Source organism: Boeremia exigua (assembly GCF_020726555.1).
Source record: "Boeremia exigua strain MPI-SDFR-AT-0100 chromosome Unknown C7974scaffold_9, whole genome shotgun sequence".
Classification (NCBI taxonomy): domain Eukaryota; kingdom Fungi; phylum Ascomycota; class Dothideomycetes; order Pleosporales; family Didymellaceae; genus Boeremia; species Boeremia exigua.
The window spans coordinates 1,632,084-1,650,230 of record NW_025763526.1 but is presented as its reverse complement, the minus strand read 5'-3'; the positions used below and the strand labels follow the sequence as shown (position 1 = coordinate 1,650,230).

Here is an 18,147-nt window from a genome sequence, read left to right as displayed (position 1 = left end):
CCGAGTGTGCGCACTCCGTTATACTTTGCCGAAGATCAAAGATGCTGCTAGCAATTGCGGTACCAAGTAGTGGCACAGCGTCGACCTCGACAGGGTACTCTATCCCGCCATGCAGCGAAGTTGTGCGCCCTGCAATGACAGCAACACTGGTCCACTCTCAATGCTCCTCAGAGGCAACATCACGATAATCACTCTGCAAGGTATGCTTGGGCACCAATAAACTGCACGGTCAGCATGGCGCAGCATTTGTTCTCTGTGGTGGTGACGAAGCCTTGGCCACGACAACTCCTGATCATCCCCAAATCGGCTCACTGTACGCCAAAACACCACATCTCGCTGTTCCTGGTGCTAGGTCGGTAACTACTCGTGCCGGAGGCAATGCTAGTCTGCGCTATAAGCACAAATATTGGACTAGCTGCATCACCAACGGCTTCCAAAGCTATCCTGGAAGGGCGATGATGCCATCTATTTAGCTTCACCAGGCGGAACCAAGGTTCAGAAGCACTGTGGGTGCAAGTGCAGGCATCTTGACAAACATGAGTGAGCCACACGGGTAGGTATTTGAGATGCAGGCCAATGTGAGGTCAGCAAGTAGCTCTCGGCAACGCTCGGTACTTGGCCACTATTGGTTGCACAGCATCCGTTTGGACAGCAACACTGCTGTGTATTGGTCCGAGTGAACGGTATTACGCCCCAAACCGCTATAATTATAATTCCATTTGAAGATTCCGAATGCCAACCTTATGAGCAGCGGATCATAATGGATGCGCCTTGACCTCACGGGCTAGTCGTCTTCGGGTCCGGTTGGGGTGAGTACGACTAGCTGCAGCTGCCTTTACTACGAACATCTCACTTTCGCATATAATGACACGCTGCTGACGCCAGCACCGTTCAACCAAACTGTTGATAACGTTGTGTTATCCACCGTTACCCAGTACCTCAGCTTTCCTACACCCGCTACACATAATGGCACCTAGCCTGATAACACTTGCTGTGTCACTCTTTGCTGGTTGCGCTGCCGCAAAGCAATGCCAGCTACTGAGCATTCCAGTCGACATCTCATCTCGCCAAGGTGTTTTTAAGGAAGTTCCCGTTGAGGGCAATCTGGACGTTGGCGCATTTGCGACTCGCTTCACCCAATACCAATTCAACTACTCCGCTGAACTCTTCACCGGTTTCCAGACTCTCCGAAAGAGCATCAAGATCTCCGCCCAGTATTGCACACCTGATGCTGGCAGCAACGGCATTGTTCAGGTTCTGTCGCATGGGATTGGCTTCGACAAGACGTACGTACAATTGCGATAGCTACCTCTGAACTTGACTCACACTACCAGTTATTGGGATATAGCTTATGACAACTACAACTACTCATATGTCAATGTGGCCACTGCAGCCGGCTACAGCACACTCGCCATCGATCGCTACGGTATCGGCAACTCCACCCACGGCGATCCCCTCAATGAGATCCAGGCCAATGCCGAAGTTGAAGCCCTCAATGAAGTCACCAAGAAGCTTCGCGCCGGCTTGATTACCGAGATCAGCTGCAGCTACGAGAAAGTGATTCACGTTGGTCATTCTTTCGGCTCGGTGCAGACTTACTGGCTGTCTGCTTTGTATCCCAACAATACTGATGGTGTTGTCCTTACTGGATTTTCGATCGCTGGTGGATTTCTCCCATACATTGTCGCTGGCTGGAATCTCCACAGCGCGCGCTTGAACCAGCCTTTCCGCTTTGGTAATGCCTCTGCCACTACCATCAAGACGCTTGCCCAAAAGTACAACGTCCAGGACGACCTAGTTCCTGGTCTCACTGATATTCTGAACAAGGTCGGTGTCGACGTTGACACCGATGAGGTGTGGAATTACATCGGCACCACTGAGGTGAACGACCTCATCAACGGTTACAACGAGACTGTGTTCCAGTACGATTATCCCTCCGGATACTTCGCCCACTCAGATCTCACTGCGCTTCACTACGCATTCCTATATCCCGGCCAATTCGACGTCGGCCTTGCTGTGGAGGCAGAGAAGACTAAGCAGCCTGTCACAGTTGGTGAACTCCTGACCATCGGCAATGCGCCCCAGGCTTCCCCATTCACGGGTCCGGCTTTTGTGATTACTGGCGAGCATGACATTCCTTTCTGCGGTGGCAACTGCTATGGCAAGGGCCCGGATATCCCTGCCCCTAACATTCCCGCCGCTGTCGTCGCTGTATTTCCTGCTGCATCTGCTTTTGAAGCATACATTCAGCCAAAAACAGGCCACGGTCTTAATTTTAATTACAACGCGACTGCTGGCTACCAGGTAATCCAGGACTTCTTGATCCGCAATGGCCTGTCCGCATAGAGTGGGACTGTGAACTGCGATCGGGTCGAAGTAATTGTATGATGACACACCTTATATAGACGACCGAATCAATCACTTGATCTCACTTCAGCTGCATGGCTCCTCTGCCGATGCGATTTGGGAATTTACTGTGTATGCTATGTCGATGATCGCAGGCGTGACGTGATTCTAGCCCTGATGACTGATCGTCAGTCAGCTTGTGCGAGGCTGCGCGCCCCACTCTTGCCCCTCCCAGAATCTTTACAACAGCCTTACCCAAGCATGACCCCAGCAGCCTTGACTTCAATTCGGAGATTGCACGGTTAATTCCATCTATTTCTGCTATGCCAGTTGACGTCAGAATTATCAGATCCCGTATACAGAGAAGCGCGGGCTGTGGCAGCGTACTTGCTCGGGACGTGCTGCGGGCAGATGGCATTAATCATCTCTGACTAAACATGTCGTAGACATTGCTCTGCTTTCGATGCCTTGAGATGCATTAGCACTAACGTGAGTATAACCGTCCTGCGATTAGGGGCTGATGGGCTCATGCTTATTAAGAAAAGTGATCTGCTTACGTGCATGAGAAGAGCCACGCTAGCATGTCGAATACCACCGTGGGGGAGGCTCTCTGCGAGAATCCTAGAGCGTGCAAGTATTCGCGTACACTAAGGAATTATTAATGACTGCATCTGGAAAAAATCTCTCGAATCACGCCTCGCTCAGCACGCTCAAGGATCCTCACCGTACTCAGCCTTTGCGTCAAGATTTAACGGCACGGGTACTAGGATGACGAGTGTGATAACCGACCGTTACATGGCATGTATCCACACTCATCTACCAATTGAACGCTGGACTTCCGAAACCATGTTCTCCGGGAAGTTAGTCAGGTCTTCGAAATCAATCTCGGGGTGACTGTCACGGCTCCGGTCAGACCAACGGGCAGCAGTAGTGGTATTGCACGGTTGTGCTCCATTGGGCGAGCAGACTAGTTGTTGCTGCTACGAGATCGATTGGCAGCTCGGACGCAGGTAAATGATAGAAGCTGAGGGGAGATGATTTTATATAAAGAGGGCTTCGTACAGCTGCCATCGAGACATCACACCACCCTCACACCACCTCGATCTGAGAGCATCTACATCATCAAACATCAACCTATCACTTGACAAGATGAAGTTCGGAGCTAGTGTTGCATTCTTGGCTGTCAGCCTCTTCAGTGCCGTCCGTGGTGATGGTATGTTACCACAGCAGTAGATACCAAGATTATCTCAAGGTTAACAACATATAGCCGTACCATGGGAGCGTATCGACAAGAACGACTCGGTTCGTCTCGATTGCGATCATCATCATCTACCAAGTTCTAACATGTGCCACAGCTTTTGCTCATCCTCGATCTCCAGGTCGGTCTTTACCAGCTTGCTCGTGACTGGGACCCCACTCTGTACAAGGAGAATATCATGGCCCATGCCGAGCTTGGCAAACTATTTGATCTGCCAGTCATCATGACTACATCTGCGGATACCGGTCCAAATGGTCCTCTTCCTAAGGAGATGCTTGAGATGTACCCCAACGCCCCTCTTATCCGCCGTCAGGGTGAGGTCAAGTAAGACAGTCTCCAACCTTTTCTCCTACATGTAATTGACAAATGTTCCAGTGCATGGGACAACCCCGAATTTCGCGCCGCCGTCAAAGCCAGTGGCAAGAAGCAGATCATTGTTGCAGGTATCGTCACTGATGTCTGCACCGCTTTTCTCGCCTTGTCTCTGCGCGCCGAGGGCTACTCTGTGTTTGCAAACGTTGAGGGTTCAGGTACCACCACGCAGCTCATCCGCGACACCGCCAACTCTCGCATGGAGAAGGCTGGTGTCCAGCTTGTTAGCCTGTTCTCGATTGTCTGCGATCTGATGCGTGACTGGCGCGCCACCCCTGGTGCTGGCGAGGGTCCTTCCCTTCCTTGATAAGTACCTGCCCGTGTACGGTATGCTCGCTAGGGGTCACGCTGCAGCCATCGAGAACGGTACAGTCATTCCTGGCGAGGCCGGTTTAATTACCGGTCAGAACGGCACTGTTCTCATTTGAACGGATTGGTTGGAGCATTACCTCATCAGATCATGACATAGGGGCTATTCAATCTCGGCGCAATAGTACTTATTCATGACGTGGCCAATACTGGTGAAGGCAGATGGTATCAGAAAAAAGATTCAAAACTCTTTCTGGAAGAAAACTGGGGTCGAAAAGGATAAACAGGCGATTAAGTAGTCAATAATCATAATCTTCATTCACCTACAAGTACTGTGAGCATGTCATTGGTCTCTCCTGAACTCATCCAGATTTGCATCAGTGCTTGACCCTGCCTCATAAAGTGACGCAAATCTCGCAAGCCTTCCCAGCCCGACAGATCCTCGTCGAAATCTGTGCTGCAATGATGTGAGGAGAAGACGTGGGACCTGGGTTTCGGGTGTCATGATTGGTTGGCGCACTTGGGACACGACGATACGGAACTAGCGTATTGGTATTGTGAAGAGAAGCATGTCTGAAGGAGCTGTCGATCGAATTTGTAGCACTGAATTCGTGAGATGATAAGATATAAGTCCCTTGTGCGGCTTCTCTTTGCTTTCAATTATTCCACCTTCAGGCATCATTACCTAGGTACCTCGGCAGGCACGCGCAACGAACTATCGGGACGAGTAATTACCATGCTACACCGACTTGACGGACGAGAAAATGGCTACACTGACAGACCGATATACCACTAGAATCCTTCTCTGACAACAGCACACGTCTTCGCAGCCAGTTTCGCCTTTGCCGGTCTACTGCATATCGTACACCCTGGAAGACTGGTCAGGACAGCGATTAAGATGGTCAAGGAAGATGGCTTGGAGATGAGTTGGAGAGATAGCGCAAGAGAGACATTCAGATCCCTTGGGAGCCAGGCGTGAGACAGCTCTTAAGGCGTTTTCTTTTGTAACTTGGACCATGGGTAGATTGAACAGTATAGAAGGAGCTTTGCCGAATATGATCACCAAAATAACTCTACGTATTTACCTCAGCATTGTTGCTATCGCGTTCCTTCCAGTGATTAATCTAGGAGGCGTTCGCCTCCTGGCATAAGCATCCCCAAATTGCACACTGGACAGGCAGAAAGTATTTCACTGCATCAGATAAATAGACATAAGCGAATACAATCATCAAATGCGTAGTGAGCGGATTGCAGCAAGTTTCCTGCTTACAGATTCGGCAGCCCACGTGTCATTGTAGTCCCACTCGCTACTGTTGGAGTACACCCGATCAGATCCGCTGGAAATGTGCAGTCCCATGCGTCGATCTCAAGAAAGAAGAAGAGGAAGAAGCCGGAGATGACGGTACTGACTTGGCAACTGCATTGGCACGATGTTGGTGATCCCTATGACGATGCGTTATCCGCTGTAACTTAGGTAGTGACGTGCGTCAATTTCTTCGCGAACATCACTGTCCATAGGCTGTCTTGATAAATTCACAGAACCACTAAACTTCATCAAAATTTTCCAGAATATGTTGAAATAGCACAACTCCAGTCGTAACGAAATCAAAAACTTGCTTCAACGACATTCGTTCTGCCTACAATACCAACTTAATTAGTTACAACCTGCGCATGCATCACAAGGATGCCCAACAACATACCAGAGTTCCAGATCGCAAACTTTCTTGCAACCAACACGAAGACTCTTAAAATTACCGAATTGTCTCTCGAAGAAGACGCGAACACCCAGTGTCCGATATGTCACGGCCCGTGTGCTGACCCCCCTCAGGATTATGTGCATCCAGATTTTCCTCCAGGCGAAGAAGAGTATGCCGTGCAGGTCCGTAATCGCGGGTTATGCAAACATATTTTGGGTCGCCGGTGCTTGGAGCACCACATACGTGGCGGCAATCCGTGGAGTCACACCTGTCCCCTTTGTCGAACAGAGTGGTTCCCAGCGCCAAATAATAGTAGGCGGGAGATTCTCATCAACATCGAGCGTGTATTGATAATGCTTACGAGGCTGGATCTGGCTGATGAGCAAGCAATGCAGGAGTTGTTTCAGGCGGAAGTAGCCCTGGAAAGGATTAGGGAAGTGCTATATGAGTCGCGGTGGATTTGAGGGTTCGCATAAATGTATTAGTGCTGACGCAGTATGCTTTCTGGATGTGCTATCATCACGTTACAGACCTGATGGGACAACTCGTTGATCGTATCTGTACTGTGTATATCATCAGAGAGTCAAGATGGTGGTGGTTGTGATCTTGTTGGTAACGACCGCTAATCCTCTTCCGGAACTAGTGCATGAAGCTATGTCCTTCTGGTACGACGCACCCCGAAGTAAGTAGTCCTCCCACACCAGGCGGCCCAGGCAGTGCCGTCTTTACTTGTGACTTTTCATTGAGTGTGTCTACAAAGTTAGCACTTCTACGTAACCGTGCCACCTCTGGCTTCATCGTTGTGTGAACATCGAGTCCACAATTCGCAGAGAAAAACTCTGTCGCAATTTTCAAAGCTTCCAAGTACATTTGCAAAGATGGCAGACTTCCAAGCAGTGACCAGCCGCTTCTTAGACTGGTTCAAGTCAATGGGCGGCGACTTCAAGGAAGACCTTCTCGAGATTCGGGATCTAAGATCTCAGGGCGCGGGCCGTGGCATCGGTACGCTATGCAACTACTACGAAGGCTTTTTCATTGACCGGAACAGTCGCCAAGAGGGACATTTGTGAGGACTGTACATTGTTTACTATTCCCCGATCCGCCATCATCAATGTCGAGACTTCGGAGCTTCCCAAGAAGCTACCCAAGGTGTTTGAGGCTGCATTCGAGGAAGAGGAAGAGGACACCGAACCGCTGGACCCCTGGGAATCTCTCATCCTGGTTCTTTTATACGAGTATTTGCAAGGTGATGCGTCGCGCTGGAAGCCTTATTTAGATGTACTGCCGACAACATTCGATACACCGATGTTCTGGACCGACTCGGAGCTCAGCGAGCTGAGAGGTACTGTCTTGACGCAGGAGAAAATCGGAAAGCAGTCAAGTGACTATAAGCTCCGCACTCGTATCGTTCCTATCATTTTGCAGAATCCAACAACCTTCTTTCCTGCTGGCCGGGATCCTGTTAGCGAGGATGATCTGCTCATCCTGGCACACCAAATGGGCAGTACCATCATGGCCTATGCGTTCGACTTGGATAACGAAGAGGACGAAGAGGACGAAGCTGAAGGGGAGGAAGACGGTTGGATGGTCGACAAAGACGCGCAAAGGATGCTAGGCATGGTGCCCATGGCCGACATTCTAAACGCAAACGCCGACTTCAACGTGAGTTCGTCTTTTCTGAGCTGAGTATGTGCACTAATGAATCTACCAAGGCTCATGTCAATCACGGCGATAGTCTCGAAGTCACGAGTCTTCGTTCTGACATCAAAGCTGGGGCTGAAATCTTGAATTACTATGGCGCTATGCCGTCATCTGAGGTGCTCAGACGCTATGGATATGTCACACCTGAATATAGTAGATATGATGAGGTTGAAATTCCCCGTAGCGTTGTTGCGAAAGTACTGGGCCTCGTAACAGGCTTGTCACCGTCCGACCTAATCGACATGGTAAGCGCAGCTGTTTGGAGTTCATTATGGAGCCTCTTACTAACAGACTTTCAGAAAGTCGAGATTGATGCGGAAGAGGACAGCGATCCTTTCATCATCGAGCGTGATTCAGGTGCGCCGAACGAAGAGGGCCGTCTTGTCGAAGAAGCACAAATAAGCGAATTTCCGGAGCTCGAAGAAGAGCTTAAAGATGCACTGAAAACTATCAGAAAGCATAAGCCAGATATCATTGCTGACAAACGAAAGCGCGACATGATCGTAACTTCTGTGTTAACGCACATTTTAAATGAGAAGCTTGCAGAATATCCAACATCGGTGCGAGAAGATCAGGCGATGTTGGAAAAGCCTGGTCTGGCAAACAGACGTCGTATGGCAATTGAGGTTCGATTGGGTGAGAAAAGGCTATTGGAAGAAGCTCTCGCTTTCCTGGAGGCACGAACCGAACACGAGGCTGAGGAGAGACCAGCCAAAAGGCTGAAGCGCTAGACCTATCTTAAGTGACGACATAGCCTTGAAATCAAGCATGGCACAACAGTTACCTGCCGAAGATATTCGATCGGCCATGAGAATCCCTCAGAGCCCGTTCATTCTCTAGTCATGCCTAGCTCATCGCTCTCGGTGTCGATCTCGGAATATTTTTGGAACTTTTTGGTGAAGCCAGCCTTATCTTTTGAGAGAAGCTTTCATTAGGTATGCTGGTTTTCAGAGGATTTCTAGACATGTCGTGACTCGCGTTGTTCGAAAAAGGGATCTGTGAGCGCCCACTCAATTAGCTTCTGGTAGTTCGTGTGGTCCAGGAGCCTGATCAGCAGGATGCTTGCCTTCTCGGATGAGTCCTCACGACAGAAACGACACTGTCTCTTTCAAGGGCCTAAAAATTGCAGATCCATCTCGAGACCCGACGGCATGGCCACAACATCGCCTGAACGTGGAGACCTCCGCCACCAACTCTACTCCCGCTGCTCATCCTCCTTCTTAGCGTTCTCGGTTAGACGCACATCGTGAGACCTCAACGTACGCCTTGAGTCAGGTGCTACACTCTGTATCATCTGGCGTAAGGGTATGGGCAGAGGCGTCACACATAGTGCGCCTTGCATATTGCAGTAAGATCAGGTGTAGAGCAAGTACATGTTGGATGACCAACAGTGATCGCAGTATGTGACCATGACACTATACAACCGACGTTACTGACAGTCATAGATCGCATCTCCGCTGATGCTGCACACCGCGTCTCATCAAGAAACACCCAGGAGTTGAAGTGCGTGCTTCGCCAAACGACTTGGCCGACACAACTTCGCAAGCGAAAGACGCGATTCACCACCAAGATACGTCATGATCAGTCTGAGATGATCATCACGGCTGGTTACCAAGACCCTCAGTCGCAAGCTTCCAGACTGCCTGGATATCGTTGTTGTAGATCCAAGACATGTCTGCGCCCCCGTCGGAGATGATTTTGTTGGCCACTCGTTCGTCAAATGATGGATTGCCAATATCTTGCAGGTTCTTTGCGCGCCTGTTTGCTTCAGAAGCGATGTGAGTATACATGCGCGCATAGTAGGACAAACGGATTTGATCAAAGAGCGGTAAAGCCCTACTGAGATCGTTGGCATGGTGTGCCAGCGATTGAGCAAGGATCCAGCCGTCCTCCATGGCGAATCCAGCACCCGATCCCAAAGCACCGGACAAGGCATGTGATGAGTCTCCAACGAGGACAACCTTGTTGTTCCATGCAGTCAACGTGTCAAGCTCGGGGCCTGCGAACGCAGCGAACTCTCGCCAGCTACCTTGGGGTACACGTGCGAGCGCCTCTCGGATCTGAGGGAGGTACTCCTAGGTTAAGATCAGTATCTACTAACTTCAGTCGCCAACGGAATTACCTTGAAGTGCGACTCAACGTGCACATTATCGACTGGTATACCCCAGCTGACCTTGCTGGCACTGTGCACTGCGGGGTCATGCCACGCTCTTGCAGCTATCTCCCACAATCCCTCGCCTACAGGCGAAAAATACACGTGCGTCGTAGGCGTGTGCCACCATCCTGTAGTCTCGAATCGTGCGTCTAAGTCCTTCACCTCTTCCCAAGGCAATAATGCACGCCAGATCGTGGTACCTGTGAACTTAATCTGATAATCTGACCAGGCTGTATCACGAACTACCTATGAGGTGTTAGACGAATTCCTTGTATTGTTCGACGTCACATACTGAGCGAATACCATCGGCACCAACTACGAGATCAGCGATGGCTGTTGAGCCATCTCTGAAATGTAATTCGACACCTGCTGTACCCCGATCTTCAATTCTCAATAGCCTTTTTGATAGCTTGATAGTGCCGGGTTGTATTTGAGATAGCAAAGCAGACTGTAGCTTGGTCCTCTGCGTTCGGATTGGGGCGCGCTCTAGACCTGTTCTCGGTTTCTCACGGCGATGAAGCTCTTCACCGGACCGACCGTTACTGATTCAAGAATTTAGCTGCTTTCAACAAGTACGAAAGATACGACCCACAGATTTAGAGTGGTCCAAGTCGGATGTCCGCTGTTCAGCGCGTCTGCAACACCAAGCAATTCCAAGACCTTCCAAGTGTTCGACCCAATGCTTATTCCAGCGCCGACTTCTCGCAGTAGGCTTGCTTGCTCGAAGATTGTGACCTCGATATTTGGAATCTTGGATAACGCGATCGCTGTTCCCAACCCACCGGGGCCACCTCCGACAATAGCTACCTTCAATGGCGCAGGTTCGATGTCAACTGTCATTATAGGTCAAGTAGCTTGAGTCAAGCTTGGATAGAGAGGTATCCATAGCAGAAGGTAAAATGGTTATGCAGAGAGTTTGCAAGCTGTTGACAAAGCATCGTGTCGTCAATTGTCAGGCAAATGATGTGCGAGCCTGGTGGGTCTGAACACTAAGTTAAACTGGGAAAGCGCAATCTAGTTGTACTCGACATCACATCGGCTCGAGAACTGCCCAGAAAGCACTTCTGTGGTGCCTTGACTATTTCATGGGCACAGGTTGGATAGATTGACATCTTTTCTTTACTTCAGCGATTTTGGGCGCAGATTCACCATATTGAGCACAAAGTTCACCCGTCACCTAGAAGGAGTATCAATCCCTAGCTCTTCGCTACGTTGCCTAAAGTTTTATGAGAAACAAGCCTGTAATGAAACTCATATCTCCTGGTAGAGTCGCGCGAACGACGTACAAGACGGTTCTGCTGCTTTAGAGGCGTGAAAGCCGCCTTCACTTCGCCTTTCACCTGTAAAATTAGCGAAGCTATGGCCAATCGATCGGTTTTCCCGTTCTACGTACCTTGTAACAGCAAGCTGCATGGAATTCACCAAACCACTCTCTCATAATCGCGATGAGTCAGTCAAGCAACGCATGCGACACGAATCCGTCGCCTGAAGTGCGTGCCGACACCTACAGGTCGCCGGCTTCACAACAATCCGACACTGCTTCACTGCCCTTCTCCAACACCCACGCGCAATGTGTGAGTATTTTGCACATCGCAGCCGCGCCAAAGACTAAACAATCCGGTTAGTATGCATATGGCGTCTCGGAAGCAACAGTCAGCAGGGAGCCACAGCTCAGCGTGAGATCCGAAACACCATCAATTGTCCTACCGTCGCTGCTCCGATACGTTGACAACATCCTCATGCGTAACAAATACCGTCATGATCATCCGCCTCCCGCGAGTCAGACATGCGTAAGCTGCAATGTACAATGGGACAACGCCAGCACTTTGTCCACTTTCCTGCCGCTATCACCATGCAACCACTGGGTGCACTACCGGTGCCTCATCTCGCTTGCTACGCGCAACAATTCGTTAAGAGACAAGTGCCCTATGTGCAAGACACAGCTTTTCGAATGGGATGGCATCAACGCGCTCACACTCGCTACGCGCACGAGCATGCCGATGGACAACGAACAAACCACCATTGTACACCCTGGTACCGGGTACCGTTCCTCAGTCACATCTGACAGGATAGAGTACGAGCAAGAATCCTTGTTCATCGATGACTTGATCAATCAGCACTTTCTGAGCCAGTTGACGCGGTTAAACACCTTGTCTGACGGTTCCCCAGACTTGGTGCAGTGTTTTAATGAACTGTTTGAAGACATCAGGCTGATGGGTCGGCCGAAGGCAAAGTGGCTGATGTGGAATACGACTGACGGGTTGCTACTATTTCGCATTTTGGTTTCTGTCAAAATGCATAGATTCTTGATGGACGGTTATGCGAGTATCATGGAGACAGAGGCTTGGGTTGCCTGGGAAGAAGGATGCAGGTTGCTGCAGAAGAGCCTGTTAGAGAGCGTGCACTCGATGCAAGATCGTGGCGTCTGACGCACCACACATTGAAGAATGCTCCATCGATGCCTGCAATACATTGCCGTTGGCTTCTTTGGAATATGTAGAGTCGATGTCGGTTCCGTTCGGGGAGTCATGCAATTACCTGTCAAGCTCATGAGAACCGTGGGTTTCGCTGGGAGCGCAGAATTGCGACAAGGTGTTTAGGATTGATTTCATGTTGCGCTGACATCTAATGAAACAAAAAGAGATTTTTGCTGTACTTCAGAGTCAAACAAAATGTGTAAGTCTCTATAAATGTTTCAAAGGAAACATGCAACAGTAGATATGGTAGATGCTGCCATGATAATTGACTAAAAAATGGCGCAAATGTGACTGCGCAGCGTGAACGGACGCTCATCGTTAGAGGTGGAGCCACGATCAATCTTGGAAACAACCAACACCGAACACCAACGCTATGAGTCTATGATCACTGCATCAAGTTTCAATTCCACCCAATGATGCCCTCTGCTACTATTAAAGGCCCCTTCGTCGATCCCGCCATGACTGAAACCCGACGCCCGATGATGCCTGCATCGCCAACACCAAGATCTAGTCTTTGTGGTAGATCCAGTGTCGCAGTTTCACCTGATTCTAACGAGAACGAGTAAAATGGCGGTGTCTGAATCGGTGACGCGGAACCTGAGAGATCGCCATCTCGGCTAGAAGAGACGTCAACAACCGCCATCGTGTAACATCCGTCACTTACTGTATAACGACCCAGTGTCTTTCTTTTGCGTTATCGTTCCAGCCCTGCAGTTCAACACTTGTGCCTGGCGCCGAGAATTGATTGTGGAAGAAGAGCATCATCTGGTCAGTGGTTGATCGCCGTAGGTGCTGTGTCGGTCGGAGAACAGCGATAGAGCCTCCCTGGCTGACGCGACTTGAGTGGCCGTTGCACATGGTAGCTAGAGGTAGAATGCTTGGGGATCGCGGCGTGGACGAGAAGGCCAGAGTAGATGAGCTTTGAAGAAAGGTTGGGGCGCGGAAGAGAACTTGGTTTGACGATTGGTAAATAACTACGGAGGCGCTGTTTGTGTTCTTGAGAGACTGGAACAGATCACGGACCTCTGTTGCACGTTTCAAGGCTGAGTGTGAATGCGTGCCTTTGAGCAAGTTCCAAGAGAGTACCTAATTGGTCAGTCTGTCCACGCTAGAGCCACCTCGGTACTGCGGATGTCACGACGTGACGAAACCTATTTACTCAGTGGCCGAGATTCTGTCATTTGAGTGTATACGAGACTCCTAGATTGACGCCTTGAGAACCTTGAAGGCATCTGCACGCGAGCCAAGGAATCGATCTTCAGCGGTCTTCCAATTGATGACACTCCAAATGTTCTGCACATAGGCGGCTTTGCCATTCAGGTACTATTATTGGTCAGATCAATTGGTCGTTTGGCACGTTCAAGACTTACTTGTAGGTAATATGCATGTTCCCACATGTCAACACCAAATATTGGGACCTCGCCTTTACCAACAACTGGGTCTTGGTCCTTGGTCAAGACAATGGCGAGCCTCTGCTCGCTACCAGTCTCGACTTTGATGAGCCAGCCCCAACCACTGCCCTGGATGGTAAGCAACGCAGCACTGAAAGCCTCCCTGAACTTTTCCTCGTCACCCCAGACAGTCTTGATCTGCTTCACAAGTTCTGGTGCAGCAGAGCTCTTTGCCTCAGGCGAGCTTGCGGGGGCAAGGTTCTGCCAAAAAAGCGAGTGGTTGATATGTCCACCAGCGTTGAATTTGATGCCCTGCTGAAGGGACACCTGAGATGTGATGTCGGAAGTGTGTACGGCTTCAGCTTGTGCTTTGAGAGCAGCATTCAAATTCGTGATGTACGTTTGGTGGTGCTTGCCATGGTGCAGCTCCATGATCTGGGCGGATATGTGGGGTTCCAATGCCTGTGGAGAATCAGTCTGGACATTTGGAGCGTTCTGGGTAGTTCCAATACTTACATCGTATGCGTATGGGAGAGGAGGTAGTGTATACTGTGGTGCAGACATCTCTCCGAACTCGAATGGCTGCTGTTCTGAGGCAAGAATGTAAGGTGCAAAAAACAGAGAGGCCAGCAAGACCGAAAGACCAGATGCGCCCCGCATCTTTGCTACGTATCTGACGTGCTTCACCGACGGTCAGACGTGGACTCCAACAAGGTGCTCGAGGGGGTGGCGTCCGAATACGGTATGGTGTGGGGAAACTGCCTCAATCCCGCGCGATCGTACGCAAATGCGCAATTGAGCTGCAAACACAATTAAACCCCTAAAGATGAGCAACAGTGAGTTGACGGAAGTGGACAGAAGTTCTGAGATTATGAGTACCTATTCGAATGGCAAGCGTTCGCGCCCACAGCCGTTCAGCTGACAAATCGTCGATCTAGCAGGACTTCTAGATCAGCCAAGCTGGCTGAAGGGACTTTGTAAAGCTGCTAAGCTTGACTTCTATATCGAACGAGAGGGTGACTAACAATATGTTTGCAGCGTTTACTTCCTAGGCTGTGGTCGAGATGGTGAGGTATGTGGGTACGGAGTGTTCGTACATACGCAAGGAGCCGCGCACGGCTGGTGCGGCACGCGAGAGGCAACGTGACACGAATTAGGTATGTGCCTCGTTCGACGGGACCACGACACTGCAGCATCAATACTTACGATCACTGTGCCGGAATTTTCATCACTGACGCATCGAATATGGCTGGAATAAGTGTCAACTCTTTGGGGGATAAACAGGTTCTGTTCAACTCACGAGGGCTAAGCAAGAATCAAAGAGTACCAGCTGACTCGGTGATTCTGCTATATCTCTACTATTACAACTCACTGGTTCCCTGTTCCAGGCGACCTTCTACCTGGAGCTCCTCGCGGTCTGCCTCTTGACTATCGTCTCCTCCACGGCCGGCCTCGCTGGTCGCCTCAGTACAACCGGCCCCTTTACTACAGGTCTTCTGATCGCACGCCTTGGAACAGTGACAGCACAGTTCTCCTGCACGATTGCCTTATTCGTCTGTCCCTTGATCCTTATAGCGACCTCCTCCCACACGCCTGGCACGCCAGTTTTCGCAGTGAACATCTTCCCCTCCTTGACGAAGAATTTATAGCGCGGCTCTGCAATTACCTCCAGCATGCGTTTCCAGATGCCCTTCTCGCGCTGTCTCGTTGCCCACTCATTTGTTTTAGGGATCTCGATGTTGGCCAGGCGAAACTTCATGGGCGGCAAGGCGTGCAACTCATGCAAGAAAGCCGTGGTATTCTTGCGGAAGGGAAAGATGCGGAGTGTTACGAACTCGAGCTTGGTGTTTGCTGTAGTGCTCGCGTTGGCTGGGTTGTTTAGGCTACGAGCAAAGTTCATCAGGTTGTGGCGCGAGCGGCGAGCGTGCTCGGGTATCTGGAGGAAGACTTGGTGCACAAAGGGTGCGGTCACGTATGCCATAGTCAGTGTAGGTATTGTGCCGAGAACCCCAACTGGAACGCGTCAGTTCCTGCTAGAATGAAAGTGATGGAGCGCAAATTGATAGGTCAGATTCTCGGCCTGACCGCATGGATGTGAAAGGAACGAGTTTGTAAGCGATGCAGATATCGTTCGTACAAAGTGCCCAGGCGAGATTTAGAGCACTGGAGTAAAGCTCAAGAAGAAATTTGAGGAATACTCAACGAGATGGATGTCAAAAGCGCGTGAGGGTGGTATCAAGAAATGTACGACGGGATATGGCTTACCTAAGATAGCCTGAGCTTTTCTCAAATTGGGATCAGGCTGGTTTTCATTATTCCATAGTGGCGGAACAGCGAAAACAAGAGTTGTTCCAAATTGCAGTAGGGCCATGGCTTTCCAGAAGGATACCCAGGTTGTGCGTGTGTCGCCAGCATCGTAGATCAACAATCTCGACTTGTACACTACACGATATTAGAACTTAGACAGGCAGTCCATATACCTATTGGATGTACTCACTGCGCGGCTTCTCAAAATTCTTCGCTGCTGCGCGTAGCGCAGGTGACGTGGAAAATTTCCGTTGACAAGTCCTGCAGATGAATTGCGCTATCTTCGGCTTTGCGACTTGTTGTGCGTCGCGCGCCCATAGTGATGGGCCTCTGAAAGCAGCTGACAATGTGGAGATCCGCGGTTGCATCTCAATCGATGTTTGATGGACAATTGAGTGAGCAACGCGTTAAAGGATGTTACTCGGCTATACTTGCTCCGGAGCACGCTGTCACATGATGGCTTTGGACCCTGGAATTGGCCCGAGATGTGACCACGATTCAGCTCCAATCAATGCATATATTCTGGATCAACATGCTCATTGCTCGAGTCGACACTATCGTGCGGTATTCACTGGGCGTGCGGGGTTTGATGTGAGGCGATTGCCACAATGTTGTTTGCCTTTGCGCTGCTGTCGTTCCTTCTGTTTCTATCCGTTGGCAGTGCCTACCATGACCTGAGCGACGACACTCTGATGAGGCTTCCCGGCCCAGGCAATGACTTTGATATCAAGAATGGTGCACTGTTGGCGCCAATTTTACGAACCCGAGTATCAGGAACCGAAGGCAATGCGGTTGTGCGACAACACTTTATCGACTTCTTCCACACGAACTTGCCGGAATGGCGCATCGAGCTGCACAACTCGACCTCGGCCACGCCCCTGAGCAATGGAGAACAGGTCCCCTTCGTCAATTTCATTGCGACGCGCGACCCGCCTGGCGCCAGCGAAGGCGATGTCTCGCGCCTGGCATTAGTTGCGCACTACGACAGCAAGCTCACGCCGAAGGGCTTCATCGGTGCAACGGATAGCGCAGCGCCTTGTGCGATGCTCCTGCATGCTGCGCGTACTCTCGATGCAGCTCTGACGAAGAAGTGGGCAACCAGGACAGACGATCTCCTGGACGTGGAGCACAAGGGTGTGCAGATACTGCTCTTGGACGGCGAGGAGGCTTTCCACAGCTGGACTGACACAGACAGTCTGTACGGTGCACGGTCAGATCGCTCCGCCACTATGCGCTAATGTACGATTGCTAAGGTTCGTCTAGTGCTCTGGCCGAAGATTGGGAAGCATCCTTCCACACTGCCGCTTCGACGTATCGCACACCCCTCGAGTCCATGGAGCTCTTTGTTCTGCTCGACCTTTTGGGCTCGGCTGGCCCTCGCGTACCATCATACTTCAAGACTACACATTGGGCATACAAACACATGGCAAGTATCGAGGATCGCCTGCGCAAGCTCAAGCTGTTGAGATCTTCGCCCAACCACCCTGATCGCATGGCGAAACGGCAGAACAAGAAGCCGCGTGCCGAGCCGCGCTTCTTACACGAGAAGAACAAAGCTGAGAACTCCTTCTTGGGAGGTTTCGTGCTGGACGACCATGTTCCCTTTATGGATCGTGGGGTCGAGATCCTCCATGTCATCCCATCTCCATTCCCAACTGTGTGGCACGAGATTACGGACGATGCAGCGCACTTAGACATGGACACAGTCGAAGATTGGGCAAAGATAATTACCGCGTTCGCTGCAGAATGGATGGAGTTGGAAGGCTTTTTCGATTGGACACTAAAGTTGCGACGGGACTCGGTAGTGGAGAAGTCGGCTCTGGACAAGTCGGAATTGTAAGTAGCTTCTAATACCGAACTGCGTTTCAGTCAACGCTACCAGCGAGAAATTCGAAGATGTGGTTGAAATGACGCTTGTCTCACCTATGCCAATGACGAAGTTGCGCTTGTGGAGACTTTAAGGTTTCAATTCCCTTTCAAGAGACGAACAGTGTCAATAAAGAAGTTCAACCCTACGTTCACTAATGAGGCACAACCCTTTGTAAGTTGTCGAGTATGATGAATGACTAGGCTAAGACAAAGGGCGGCAAATCTGACCTTATCTTTGGCAGTGATGCCCTCAAAGATCATCAAG

The 18,147-nt window shown here is 50.4% G+C and overlaps 9 protein-coding genes across 9 annotated transcripts; 5 read left to right on the top strand and 4 right to left on the bottom strand.

Annotated features, from left to right (window-relative positions):
* The first annotated feature begins 680 nt into the window (after positions 1 to 680).
* Positions 681 to 2,387, top strand: C7974DRAFT_235574 (Alpha/Beta hydrolase protein). The gene is made up of 2 exons (XM_046137447.1): positions 681 to 1,286; positions 1,335 to 2,387. Exons 1-2 carry the CDS (start codon positions 967 to 969, stop codon positions 2,344 to 2,346), a joined length of 1,332 nt encoding a protein of 443 aa, XP_045994995.1. The 5' UTR covers positions 681 to 966; the 3' UTR covers positions 2,347 to 2,387.
* A 1,108-nt stretch (positions 2,388 to 3,495) lies between these two features.
* C7974DRAFT_435854 (Isochorismatase-like protein) lies at positions 3,496 to 4,404 on the top strand (the record flags this gene model as incomplete). The annotated part of the gene is made up of 5 exons (XM_046145093.1): positions 3,496 to 3,559; positions 3,614 to 3,648; positions 3,702 to 3,928; positions 3,980 to 4,266; positions 4,331 to 4,404. 5 exons carry the CDS (start codon positions 3,496 to 3,498, stop codon positions 4,402 to 4,404), a joined length of 687 nt encoding a protein of 228 aa, XP_045994994.1.
* A 2,456-nt stretch (positions 4,405 to 6,860) lies between these two features.
* C7974DRAFT_435853 (SET domain-containing protein RMS1) lies at positions 6,861 to 8,414 on the top strand (the record flags this gene model as incomplete). Its single annotated transcript, XM_046145092.1, has 4 exons — positions 6,861 to 6,984; positions 7,031 to 7,644; positions 7,695 to 7,928; positions 7,983 to 8,414. The coding sequence occupies 4 exons, from the start codon at positions 6,861 to 6,863 to the stop codon at positions 8,412 to 8,414; spliced, it is 1,404 nt and encodes a 467-aa protein (XP_045994993.1).
* Positions 8,415 to 9,066: 652 nt separating this feature from the next.
* C7974DRAFT_235566 (putative FAD-binding monooxygenase) lies at positions 9,067 to 10,744 on the bottom strand. The gene is made up of 4 exons (XM_046137446.1): positions 10,431 to 10,744; positions 10,131 to 10,380; positions 9,806 to 10,084; positions 9,067 to 9,758 (listed from the first exon to the last, which is right to left on the bottom strand). Exons 1-4 carry the CDS (start codon positions 10,676 to 10,678, stop codon positions 9,282 to 9,284), a joined length of 1,254 nt encoding a protein of 417 aa, XP_045994992.1. The 5' UTR covers positions 10,679 to 10,744; the 3' UTR covers positions 9,067 to 9,281.
* A 767-nt stretch (positions 10,745 to 11,511) lies between these two features.
* Positions 11,512 to 12,267, top strand: C7974DRAFT_315754 (uncharacterized protein; the record flags this gene model as incomplete). Its single annotated transcript, XM_046138526.1, has 1 exon — positions 11,512 to 12,267. A coding segment is annotated over one exon (756 nt), but the record flags the coding sequence as incomplete, so codon positions are not given.
* A 138-nt stretch (positions 12,268 to 12,405) lies between these two features.
* Positions 12,406 to 13,402, bottom strand: C7974DRAFT_235510 (uncharacterized protein). The gene is made up of 2 exons (XM_046137444.1): positions 12,980 to 13,402; positions 12,406 to 12,932 (listed from the first exon to the last, which is right to left on the bottom strand). Exons 1-2 carry the CDS (start codon positions 13,171 to 13,173, stop codon positions 12,716 to 12,718), a joined length of 411 nt encoding a protein of 136 aa, XP_045994990.1. The 5' UTR covers positions 13,174 to 13,402; the 3' UTR covers positions 12,406 to 12,715.
* Positions 13,345 to 14,699, bottom strand: C7974DRAFT_235493 (superoxide dismutase mitochondrial precursor). The gene is made up of 3 exons (XM_046137443.1): positions 14,223 to 14,699; positions 13,686 to 14,168; positions 13,345 to 13,638 (listed from the first exon to the last, which is right to left on the bottom strand). The coding sequence occupies exons 1-3, from the start codon at positions 14,364 to 14,366 to the stop codon at positions 13,516 to 13,518; spliced, it is 750 nt and encodes a 249-aa protein (XP_045994989.1). The 5' UTR covers positions 14,367 to 14,699; the 3' UTR covers positions 13,345 to 13,515.
* Positions 14,700 to 15,002: 303 nt separating this feature from the next.
* Positions 15,003 to 16,474, bottom strand: C7974DRAFT_235540 (uncharacterized protein). The gene is made up of 3 exons (XM_046137445.1): positions 16,204 to 16,474; positions 15,972 to 16,153; positions 15,003 to 15,719 (listed from the first exon to the last, which is right to left on the bottom strand). The coding sequence occupies exons 2-3, from the start codon at positions 16,075 to 16,077 to the stop codon at positions 15,103 to 15,105; spliced, it is 723 nt and encodes a 240-aa protein (XP_045994988.1). The 5' UTR covers positions 16,078 to 16,153; positions 16,204 to 16,474; the 3' UTR covers positions 15,003 to 15,102.
* A 59-nt stretch (positions 16,475 to 16,533) lies between these two features.
* C7974DRAFT_399878 (uncharacterized protein) lies at positions 16,534 to 18,137 on the top strand. The gene is made up of 2 exons (XM_046142454.1): positions 16,534 to 17,223; positions 17,277 to 18,137. The coding sequence occupies exons 1-2, from the start codon at positions 16,622 to 16,624 to the stop codon at positions 17,851 to 17,853; spliced, it is 1,179 nt and encodes a 392-aa protein (XP_045994987.1). The 5' UTR covers positions 16,534 to 16,621; the 3' UTR covers positions 17,854 to 18,137.
* Positions 18,138 to 18,147: the final 10 nt, after the last annotated feature.

What these genes read in the sequence shown, in the direction of transcription:
- C7974DRAFT_235574 (XM_046137447.1), top strand. Translation starts at nt 967, where the DNA reads ATGGCACCTAGCCTGATAACACTTGCTGTGTCACTCTTTGCTGGTTGC. An exon ending in GGGATTGGCTTCGACAAGAC is followed by an intron (nt 1,287 to 1,334) that starts GTACGTACAATT and finishes TCACACTACCAG; the next exon opens with TTATTGGGATATAGCTTATG.
- C7974DRAFT_235566 (XM_046137446.1), bottom strand. Translation starts at nt 10,678, where the DNA reads ATGACAGTTGACATCGAACCTGCGCCATTGAAGGTAGCTATTGTCGGA. An exon ending in ACTTGGACCACTCTAAATCT is followed by an intron (nt 10,381 to 10,430) that starts GTGGGTCGTATC and finishes TTCTTGAATCAG; the next exon opens with TAACGGTCGGTCCGGTGAAG. An exon ending in GTGCCGATGGTATTCGCTCA is followed by an intron (nt 10,085 to 10,130) that starts GTATGTGACGTC and finishes AACACCTCATAG; the next exon opens with GTAGTTCGTGATACAGCCTG.
- C7974DRAFT_235510 (XM_046137444.1), bottom strand. Translation starts at nt 13,173, where the DNA reads ATGTGCAACGGCCACTCAAGTCGCGTCAGCCAGGGAGGCTCTATCGCT. An exon ending in AGACACTGGGTCGTTATACA is followed by an intron (nt 12,933 to 12,979) that starts GTAAGTGACGGA and finishes CGTCTCTTCTAG; the next exon opens with CCGAGATGGCGATCTCTCAG.
- C7974DRAFT_235493 (XM_046137443.1), bottom strand. Translation starts at nt 14,366, where the DNA reads ATGCGGGGCGCATCTGGTCTTTCGGTCTTGCTGGCCTCTCTGTTTTTT. An exon ending in CTCTCCCATACGCATACGAT is followed by an intron (nt 14,169 to 14,222) that starts GTAAGTATTGGA and finishes GATTCTCCACAG; the next exon opens with GCATTGGAACCCCACATATC. An exon ending in AACATGCATATTACCTACAA is followed by an intron (nt 13,639 to 13,685) that starts GTAAGTCTTGAA and finishes GACCAATAATAG; the next exon opens with TACCTGAATGGCAAAGCCGC.
- C7974DRAFT_235540 (XM_046137445.1), bottom strand. Translation starts at nt 16,077, where the DNA reads ATGGCCCTACTGCAATTTGGAACAACTCTTGTTTTCGCTGTTCCGCCA. An exon ending in AAAAGCTCAGGCTATCTTAG is followed by an intron (nt 15,720 to 15,971) that starts GTAAGCCATATC and finishes GACGCGTTCCAG; the next exon opens with TTGGGGTTCTCGGCACAATA.
- C7974DRAFT_399878 (XM_046142454.1), top strand. Translation starts at nt 16,622, where the DNA reads ATGTTGTTTGCCTTTGCGCTGCTGTCGTTCCTTCTGTTTCTATCCGTT. An exon ending in GACAGTCTGTACGGTGCACG is followed by an intron (nt 17,224 to 17,276) that starts GTCAGATCGCTC and finishes AGGTTCGTCTAG; the next exon opens with TGCTCTGGCCGAAGATTGGG.